The sequence below is a fragment of the Trachinotus anak genome, unplaced genomic scaffold (assembly GCF_046630095.1).
Source record: "Trachinotus anak isolate AG129_WGS33_773 ecotype Australia unplaced genomic scaffold, CSIRO_AGI_Tana_v1 ptg000008l, whole genome shotgun sequence".
NCBI lineage: Eukaryota > Metazoa > Chordata > Actinopteri > Carangiformes > Carangidae > Trachinotus > Trachinotus anak.
This window is the reverse complement of record NW_027273859.1, coordinates 28515636-28525772: the sequence shown is the minus strand read 5'-3', so window position 1 is coordinate 28525772 and position 10137 is coordinate 28515636. Positions and strand designations below refer to the sequence as shown.

General features: G+C 39.8%; 1 protein-coding gene and 1 pseudogene across 7 annotated transcripts; both read left to right on the top strand.

The window, feature by feature from the left end:
• The first annotated feature begins 45 nt into the window (after window positions 1-45).
• Window positions 46-6775, top strand: LOC139624684 (GTPase IMAP family member 5-like). Of its 7 annotated transcripts, none has more exons than XM_071483986.1 (7): window positions 46-164; window positions 579-721; window positions 2893-2921; window positions 3016-3051; window positions 3173-3200; window positions 5412-5471; window positions 6038-6775. In XM_071483986.1, the coding sequence occupies exons 5-7, from the start codon at window positions 3182-3184 to the stop codon at window positions 6643-6645; spliced, it is 687 nt and encodes a 228-aa protein (XP_071340087.1). In that variant the 5' UTR covers window positions 46-164; window positions 579-721; window positions 2893-2921; window positions 3016-3051; window positions 3173-3181; the 3' UTR covers window positions 6646-6775. The 7 variants fall into 7 exon arrangements, with proteins under 7 accessions (XP_071340087.1, XP_071340088.1, XP_071340084.1 ...); XM_071483987.1 differs by lacking the exons at window positions 46-164; window positions 579-721 and adding exons at window positions 1551-1841; window positions 2450-2480 and having other exon boundaries at window positions 3170-3200; XM_071483983.1 differs by lacking the exons at window positions 46-164; window positions 579-721 and adding exons at window positions 1551-1841; window positions 2450-2480 and having other exon boundaries at window positions 6038-6774.
• A 21-nt stretch (window positions 6776-6796) lies between these two features.
• LOC139624683 (uncharacterized) lies at window positions 6797-8970 on the top strand (annotated as a pseudogene).
• The last annotated feature ends 1167 nt before the right edge of the window (window positions 8971-10137 follow it).

Below are 10137 nucleotides of genomic sequence, written 5' to 3'. Positions count from 1 at the left end.
TGTCAGAAGATGACGTTGGCCGGACAGATCTCATCCAACACAACATCTGTTTAAAGCAATAAATAAATAGTAATGATTGTTCCTGCAGGATCTGAAGTTGGTCTTCAGTTGAGTTAGTGTCTGATGTGTCCAGCAGAGTGACATCATGGCGACTGCAGCGTCTGGTGAGTCTGTTCTGATTGTTTTTAGGAGAACTCAGGAGGTTTGACAAAGGTCACTTCAGGTCACTCTGACAGAGGCTGTAGCCTGATTCTGTATCTGTATGAATTATGGTGAAAACAAAGGAACCCAATGTAAACAAAAGACTGATGTCAAAACTTATATCTGTGCATGAAACCAGAGAGGTTGGTGATGGATTTGCCTTGATGACCTTTATCAGACTATTAACACTAGTTTGAAATAGTTACAATATAAATAGACCTGGTGTGTATCAATATGTTCCTCTCATCCAGTGTGTGGGATTTAGTGCCATCTAGTGGTGAGGTTGCAGATTGCAACCAGCTGAATACTCCAGTAAAACTACAGTAAAACTACTCAATCTATGAGTCATACAGACAAAATAATGTGTTGCTCTTCAGTGGATAAAATATGAAGCTCCACCTGATAATCGATGGTGAAAAATATGGGGGTGTGAACTGACTGGAGATCAAAGAAATCAACCAAACCAACTCTGCACGTTCTGACAGAAATGAAGCTCAAAGAACAAAGAGGTAAATACATGGTGGATTTTTGCTGTTTATTTTTCTGCAATGTTTTCTGTGTAGCTTAACGTCTTTGTTCTAATATTTGTTCTTATTTACTGTGGAAAAATGTATGAGTTTTAACGTGTGTAGGCAGTGTGGTGAAGAATGACACTGTGGCAAACAGCTGTGACATCGACAGTTTATATAAGTGATACATGTAATAATAAAACCCTCTGTGACATATGAATGATGGATATTTTACATAATACACAGCATCCTGTATTTGATCAAGTTATTCCCAGGACATTTGACATATTTGTAAGGACTACAACTACCTTTATTCATGTGTGTGTGTGTGTGTGTGTGGTTGAGAGAAAGAGTAGTGTTTGTGACAATGGAATATATAGAATAAACAGCTGGATATGAATATATGTAAACACTATTTGTACAGTAAATACACAATATTATAGTGTATTATACAGTATAGACAGTGGTGATAATATGTATTGAAATATGGGGCATAAAGAGTGCAGGTAAGTGAGTGGGGGAGTCACTTGTACGAATACATATTGAAATTATTTCTGCCAAACACCAATTTGTGAAAAATAATAATTTTCCTGTAACATAACATACAAACAAAATGGGCGACATGGTTGTGCTACATACAGGTAAAAAAACGTAAAATCAAGTCGTCAATGGGTGACATGAATGTACAGTATATACAGGTGGGTCATTGATGTGAAATTAGATAAATAAAAATAATTGTTTAGGTTCGTTTTACTTGCCCATAATAATAATAATAATAATAATAATAATAATAATAAGAATAAGAATAATAAGAATAATAATAATAATAGCAGTATCAGGAGTCAGTCCTTTAACGTTATTCGTATTAGATTATATTATTTTTAATTCATTTTAATGACCTTATTTAGGTATTTCCGGTTGCTGTTGCGCAGTTGGGGCTGAGCAACTTTCACTTTCGTCAGACAGAAGAGCTCAGCTCATAATTAAACTGATTCAAAACCAAATAATTAAGTCGCTACATGTAGCATCGGTTCTGATCGACTGATCAATAGAAGTGATCAGTCGATTTTAACTCATAAAACGGATCATTTTACACGTGAGGGTACAAATGTATTGATTACTGATCGTTCGGTGAGTATTGGTTCTCTACAGAGAACACGTTTCCGACAAAGTTATAGATTTTAAAATTGAATTATATTTGATTTAATGTGATCTCAGCCTCATATCAGCTGTACAGCCGCCATGTTGAATTTGAGTCTCTGGGCGGTAACTGACAGCTCCACTGTGATCGATTATATTTTAAATACTTCAGGTTCGCAAGGTTGTGACTACATGTCCAATAGTGTCAGTATTAATAGTAGTAATATCTGTTGTTTTTAGATGTGTGACCATTCGGTCCTCCAGCCTTTTGGTGCTCTGTAGATTTCACTTCCTGTTGACCTCTCCATGTTGATATTCAGTGGAAACACTGTCCTCAGTTCTTAGAGCTCACACCTGTCACCTGCCTGAAGGACACGTGTCCACAGGTGTGTGCAGAGCTCCTGCAGAAGATGCAAAGCAGCAGAAATTATTTTATAGTTTATACATCAGCTTTTTACCAGAGAGAATAAATTCAGACGTGATCACCAGCATTTCAATTTGTTACTGTGACAGATCACAATTACATTTATTTTATAATTATGCAACCATGAAACAAGTTACTCCCCAACACTGGTTTTAGTCCTGTCTCTTCTCTGCAGCAGTGGTGTGAGGACGGTGAAATAAATGAAGGTAAAACCAAACAATTTGTCTTATTCAGCGAGAAAATGTCAAAATATCCAGAACTGACTGATCATACCACCTTAGCTTTAGAGAAAAGTTAGTATAGCTAGTTAAAGTACAGTGACGCAACCTGCTGATAGATATGGATTAAATATAAAGAGCAAAGCCTTGCAGATGACAAGTGACCCTGAACCACTGCACTCACACTTTGAGCTTTTACCCTCTGGGAGGAGCTGTGGGCAAATAAAACCCACCTGAACAATGTGCACAGCAAGTCCTTTTTCCAAATGCAGGCAGGACACTGAATGTAAATCAGGCTAACTGACTAATTAACTAACTAACTAACTGACTAATTAACTAACTAGTTTCATGGTTATCTGAACTTCCCTTCCTGCCGCTGAGATGTTTTTTCTGTCTCCAGAACGACTGACCACCACGAGGTGTTCGCAGGTAACACCTGTCATTTATCACATTACAGTGTAAGTGTGTCTTGATGCGTTCGTGCTCGTGTTGTGATGATTGTGATGCTGCTGGCCTCGTACAGGAGCGGCGGTGACACACAAGAGGACACAGTGCAGCAGTGAGTATTCATGTTGTCAGGAGTCAGAAATCCAGCGAACACTGTGCAGCTGTGTGTTTGTGTCTGAGCTGTTCATCCAGATTCTTAAAAAGAGCTTCTCATTAGTCTCTGTGTCCAGCAGGGTGGCATCATGGCGACTGCAGCACCTGGTGAGTCCAGTCTGACTTTGAGCTTCATCACCAGTCTCATCGTCATCACCAGCACCACCGTCAACCTAATCAGACACATGACACTGAACGACATAAACACACATTCATATTACAACAAACTACAGAAACAGAAACATACACGACGATACATACAAACCTCGCCGGCTGCACGTGACCCAGAGGGAATAAATAAATCCTAAAAACAGGCGGCGTGTCACCTTTAACTTAAACAAAAGTACAAAAACTGAGGCTGCAGCTGAAAAGTCTTTTACTTGTGAAGGTTCCTGACTGGATGAAATGATCCAGAAGTATCTAAGTGGCAGCCATGATAAGAGCTGTTCACATTCTCTAAAGGAGCCTCAATGCTTCCTCTCTTATCTCCTTTAATAGAGGAAACACTGGACCCTCCTTTAGGAAAGGAAAGGAGAAAATACAGTCCCACAGTTCCTTGCTGCAGCAACATTTAAAGTGATGCACCTACAGATGTATTGGATGCACCGTTGTAGTTTCACCCCAGCAGACCCACAGAAATGTTGGAACAACAGAGCAGCTGATTTATGTTTGTGACACAGTCCAAACCGTTGTCTTTTCCTAAGTCCTTATGACCTCTCCTTTACATCTTTCCTTCACCTCATGACGTTTTCCATCAGGGGAGGGAAAGTGGTTAGGGAAGGAGATTATTTTGACTTTTTGACTGCAGCCTAAGTTTCTTTCAACTTCATGTGTTCCTCTAAAGGAAACTGTTACAACTTAAAGTGTCCCCGTGCAACACAGGTGCAAACTTAGTTCCTACGTCCTGCATAGAGCCAGTACAAATAAAAGGAAATTCTTGAAAATAAATCATATAAATAATGTGTGCAAATAAAACACATCAAATTACAACATACATATAAATATTGAAAATAGTTATTTAAGTCAACATTTCCTGCCTGTGAAGCTGCGTGGAGGCAGGATGATCAGTGAATCACTGCACAGGTTGGTACTGTCAGAATCAATCAATTAATCAATCAATCAGATTTTATTTGTGTAGCACCATTATACAAAAACAACTAATACATAGACACAGTTAAGATCATAAGAAAAAACAGGAACTGTGGAACTGCTATTATACATCCCACATTTGCATGAGGAAACACTAGAGCCAGGATAAAAAGAAGTGAAATATAATTATGAATGAATGAAGAAGACGGGTATTTAAAAGGAGAAAAGGGATAAATAAAAAGGATAAATAATATAAGACAATAAAATACAGAAAGACAGGAGGTGGACTGAGGTAAATAAAATTATAAATTGTGTAATATTAAAAGGAAGTAAATTTAGAGATAGAACAGTTGGGATAAAATTAATGAAAGAACAGAGAAGATTTACTGAAGTGATTAAAACCAGAAATAAAAACTTAAGGTATTAAAAGGAAAACAACCGAGAGAATAAAATGAAATAAAAGAGAATAAAAATATATATCAGGAAATAAAACAGACTAAGATGTATGAATAAATGGACTAATAAATAAATAAATAAAATGCAAGCAAAAGCCTGCTGAGACAGGTAGGTCATGAGTCTGTTTTTAAAGATGTCGATGTTCTCTACAGAAAGCTGTAGTGCCCTCTTGTGGTCAAACTGGAACATTGTTTTAATGCAGCTGATGAACAGTGTAGACTCACTGACAGACACTGAGGTCATCTCCTCTTCTTAGTTATCCAGGTTGAATATGAATGTGGATGCTGTTTGTGTGTGTTGCTGTTCTGTTAGTTTGATATTTTAGGTATTGTTAAAGTTATTTTGCTGTTGGTATTTCTTTGATCCCTCTGACTTAACTGATGTGACACAGTTTTCATTTCTGAAGGATGTTTCTGCAGCTATAGTTTGATCCTCAGTAGGTTTCTTGTTTTCTTGCAGATTCTTAGAGTTCATTCTGAAGCATCAGTAATTTCATTTAAAACTTAATTTGTAGTTTCAGTTATTTTCATCGACGTCATGGCTTAAAAATAAATGCACACATCACTCACAACCTGTTCTAATGTTGTTGCTGGTCAGTTTATTTCTTCTTGTTTCTGATGTTGGAGACGCCTCAGCTCCCTCCATGTTGTTCCCCCCACTTTCTACACACACGTCTACAACCTCTGGACATTTTACGTTCATGAATCACAGCATGTAGGGTTCTTGAAACATAAGATGTTGTCTGAAGCCTAATTTGTGTCTCTCTACATGCAGTGAAAGATGACTCCAAGCCCTGGGAGCGCACAAGCAGCTGTGACCTCCTCCCCCCTGACAGTAAGTTAAACTGAGCTGAGTCAGGTTCAGACAGCTGACAGGCTTCTTGTTATCTGAGAGGTGAATTAAAAGTAGATTTTTTTCTAATCTAAAATGACACTACTACTGTTTTACATATTTTCATGCCTCCACCGCAGCAACAGTCAGGTCTGGAGACATATTGTTTTCATGTTGCCCATGTGTACGTCCGTCCCATTCTCATGGAGACGATATCTCAGTAACGCCGTGACAGAACAAACGTTCACTTGGACTCAGGGATGAACTGATTAGAATTTGGGCGTCAAAGATCAAAGATCAAGGTCACAGTGACCTCACAAAACATGGTGTTGGACATGTGAACCCAGTATGTCTGTAACGCCTTGAGGGAAGTTCTTCAGATTTGGTAAAAATGTTCCCCTGGACCCAATCACTTGGACAATCAGAACCAGACTCAGGGAGAGAGAGAGGTTTATGTTCAGGTTCAACCAGCTCTAACTATAAGCTTTATCACAGAGGAGAGTGTGAAGCCTGATCTTAAATGTACAGAGGGTGGGTACTGATCTGAGCTCTGTGTGTTTTCTCTTCAGTGTCTGAGCTGAGGGTTGTTCTGCTGGGGAACAGCTGGTTTCAGAGGAGTTCAGTGGGGAACTTCATACTGGGAGAGAATGTGTTCGAGACTGAAAAAGCAGCAGACTGCTGTGTGAGAGTCAGTGGACGGTGCAAATGGAAAGAAACAGTCGTCATCAACCCCCCAGATCTGCTTCATCCCAACATCTCTGAACACAAACTGACAGAACATGTAGAGAACTGTGTGAGTCTCTCTGATCCTGGACCTCATGTGTTCCTGCTGGTTCTACAGCCTGAAGACTTCACTGAGGAACAGAAACTGAGGCTACAATCAGTCCTTGAACGGTTCAGTGATCAATCGTTTGATCATTCACTGGTTCTGATCTCAGCACCCAGAGAGGAGAGTTCAGGTTCCATAGATAAATATGTACAACATCCACCATTAGGAGACATTATCAGAGAATGTAGATCCAGGTTGTTGTGGCAGAAGAACCTTGGACGTCAACAGCTGTTAACACATCTGGATCAGGTGGTGAAGCAGAACAATGGAGAACATGTGATCTGTGATTTATCTGACGGTGGAGGACTTCCTGCGAACATGGATCCTGCCAGAGCTGTTGGTGAGTGAGGAAAACTGGTTTGTGTACGTTACCTTGTACCTTTAGTGTCAGAAAGAGCTTAAAGAGACGATGGAAGACTGATCACCAATTAATGATCCAGAATCATTAGAAACTGAAAATTACATTGTTTTGCATTTATAACTTTCACTTTCACTCATTGTTGATGAAAACAAAGGAACCTTCCTCACCTTCACTGAAGAGCCTGAACAGATGAAACCAGCTTTAAACCTGGTTCTGTGTGGGAGGAGAGGAGCAGGGAAGACTTCAGCAGCTGAGGTCATTTTAGGTCAGACAGAGCTTCATTCAGTCTCCAACTCCTCAGAGTGTGTTAAACATCAGGGAGAGGTGTGTGGACGTCGGGTTTCCCTGGTGGAGCTTCCTGCCTTGTATGGAAAACCTCAGGAGGAAGTGATGAAGGAATCACTCAGGTGCATCTCCCTCTGTGATCCTGAGGGCGTCCATGCCTTCATCCTGGTCCTACCTGTGGGTCCCCTCACTGATGAAGACAAGGGAGAGTTAGAGACCATCCAGAACACATTCAGCTCTGAAGTCAATGACTTCACCATGATTCTGTTCACTGTGGAGTCAGATCCTACAGCTCCAGCTGTTGTTGAGTTTGTAGAAAAGAACAGAGACATCCAGGAGCTGCTTCAGAGCTGTGGAGGAAGATCTGTTGTTCTCAACATCAAGGACAAGCAGCAGATCCCTGAACTGTTGGACGCTGTGGAAAAGATGAGACACAATAAGGACAAACCACACTGCTACACAACAGAGACATTTGCGTTTGCCCAAATAGAAAAAATCATACAACAAGAGAAAAACCTTCACACGCTACAGTCTGAGCTGATGGATCTGAAAATAAAAAACAAGGGCAGCTGTAAGTTTATATATATATATTTTAAAATATGAATAATAATAAATCATAAGAATTTTAATATGAATTTTTTTTCTGTCATTAACCATTCATCCAGCATTGAAGTCTATACTCAAACAACTGTCACCATTTAAGGTAACTTCATGTCTTTTCATTTCACAGGTGATGAAGAGACTCAGAGTCCAGAGAGTCTCAGGATTGTGCTGATAGGGAAGACTGGTAATGGAAAGAGCTCTACAGGAAACACCATTCTGGGAAGAGACAAGTTTAAAGCCAGATCAAGAGAAACATCAGTCACCACATGGTGTCAGAAAGCTCAGGGTGAAGTGGACGGTCGTCCTGTTGTTGTGGTCGACACTCCTGGTCTGTTTGATACAACCTTGTCCCATGAAGAGGTTAATGAGGAGATGGTGAAATGTATCAGTCTCCTGGCTCCAGGACCACATGTCTTCCTGCTGGTGTTACAGGTCGGCAGATTCACATCAGAGGAGAAGGAGACACTGAAACTCATCAAGGAGGGATTTGGGAAGAATTCAGAGAAATTCACCATCATTCTTTTCACTGGAGGAGATAAACTGGAGCAACATGAGGTGTCCATTGAAGAATACATTAAAGAGGATTGTGATGATTCCTTCAAGAAGCTGATCTCTGACTGTGGAGGAAGATACCATGTGTTTAATAACTATGATAAAAAGAACCACACACAAGTCAGTGAGCTGATAAAGAAGATCGACATCATGGTGAAGAGAAATGGAGGCAGCTGCTACACTAATGAGATGCTGCAAGAGGCTGAAGCAGCGATACAGAAAGAAGTGAAGAAGATCCTGAAGGAGAAGGAAGAAGAGATGAAGAGAGAGAGAGGAACTAGAAAGAAAACATGAGGAAGAAAAGGAAGCAATGAAAAGAAGAATGGAAGAACAGAGAGAAGAAACTGAACAAGAGAGAAAACTGAGACTGGAACAACTAAAAGAAATGGAGGAAAACATAAAGAAGGAGCGAGAGCAGAGACAGAAAGAACATGAGAAGAGAGAAGAAGAGAGGAGGAAAAGAGAGACTGAGGATGAAAAATATCGTCAGGATCTGAAAATCCAACTTGAAAATTTGGACAAACAGATTCAGTCAGAAAAAGAGGAAAAGAAAAGTTTTGACAGAAAGTTAGAGAAGAGCAGAGAAGAGATGAGAGAAAAGCAAGAGGCCTGGGAGCAGGAACGAAGAGAGCTGAAGGAAAAACAAAAGAAAGAGGAGGAACAGAGACGACTGGAGGAGCAAATGAGAATTGAAGAACTTGAAGAAAAGTACAAGAATGAAAGAGAGAAATATGAAAAGATAAGAAAAGAAGAGGATCAGATCAGAAGAGAAAAGGAGGAAAAAGAGCGAAAATAATTAAAGGAAAACTATAAAACAAACCTGGAGACTCTGAAGAAGACGTACAAGGAGGAGGCCAGAAAGAAAGGTGAAGAGTTCATGTACACCAAAGAAATGACAGCTCAGAAGCAACAATATGAACAACACATGAAAGACAAAGATGAGAAGTACGACCTGTTGCAGGCACTTTCAGCCCACAATGAAATCACAAGGAGGGAAACGCATCAAAGAGAAATCAATGACTTAGTGAAGTGTGTGATCAAAAAGAAAGAAAATGTGACAAAAATCCAGGAATTACTGATGAAGCATGAAAATCAAATGAAAACGGTGAAAAATGAAACAGAGAAAGAAAACCTGAGAGAAATACATGAAAGAGAAATAAGTGATTTGATCCAGACACTTCTGAAAGAGGTTGAGACAAAATCTCCCTGTTGTATTTTATGAGATGATTTGTTGGATGTGTCATGGAGGAATCTGTTGTTACATCTATTCACTACAATCTAAAATGTTTAATTCTATATATTTGTTTTATTTTGAAAAAGAGCAGGTTGTGTTACTAGAACTATATTATTATGTGTTGGATATTCTTTTTGAATGGAGAAAGTTCCACTGTAACACTGGGTTGTTGAGTTCATTCAGTTCTGTCACTCATCCCAAAGGCCCCGTTCAGACCTGGTATTAACATGCGTCGGGACTAATTACACTGTGTCAGAGGACGCAGTAGAGCAGGCGGTCCTTCACTGTGGCCCAGGACGCATTTGTGTTCACGCTGCTAAAGGAATGTGGCCGCATGTGGTCCAGACCACCTCCGAACGTGGTCCGAGAGATGGGCTCTCACATGCGTCTTGGGTGCGTTCACACTTGAACTTAGAGCTGACCACTTGTGATCGGATCGCTCAGGACAGATGTTAATACCAGGTCTGAACAAGGCCGAGAGAAAATAAGAAAAAAATGTGAAAACGAGTTGTTTTAACACGTCAGAATCCGACCTGAATCATCTCATCATTATGAGAAGAAGATTTATTGAAACATAATTACTGCCAGAGAAAATGATTCTCATTACCTTCCATTCTCACCCTTGTTATTTTTGCATTCTCACTGACAAGTACGTCATGTTGCAGTGTAAATAGACGCTCACTCAAAACTGTCAAAAAGTTGAGTGTAAAACACTTGTCATGCGCTACAGTCTCCATCTTGGCTATGTAGTGGAAACAGAAGAACCACATGTATTTCCAAACTTGAGAAAATGGCAGCCAAGGAA

What these genes read in the sequence shown, in the direction of transcription:
- LOC139624684 (XM_071483986.1), top strand. An exon ending in TGACCTCCTCCCCCCTGACA is followed by an intron (nt 5,472 to 6,037) that starts GTAAGTTAAACT and finishes TTTTCTCTTCAG; the next exon opens with TGTCTGAGCTGAGGGTTGTT.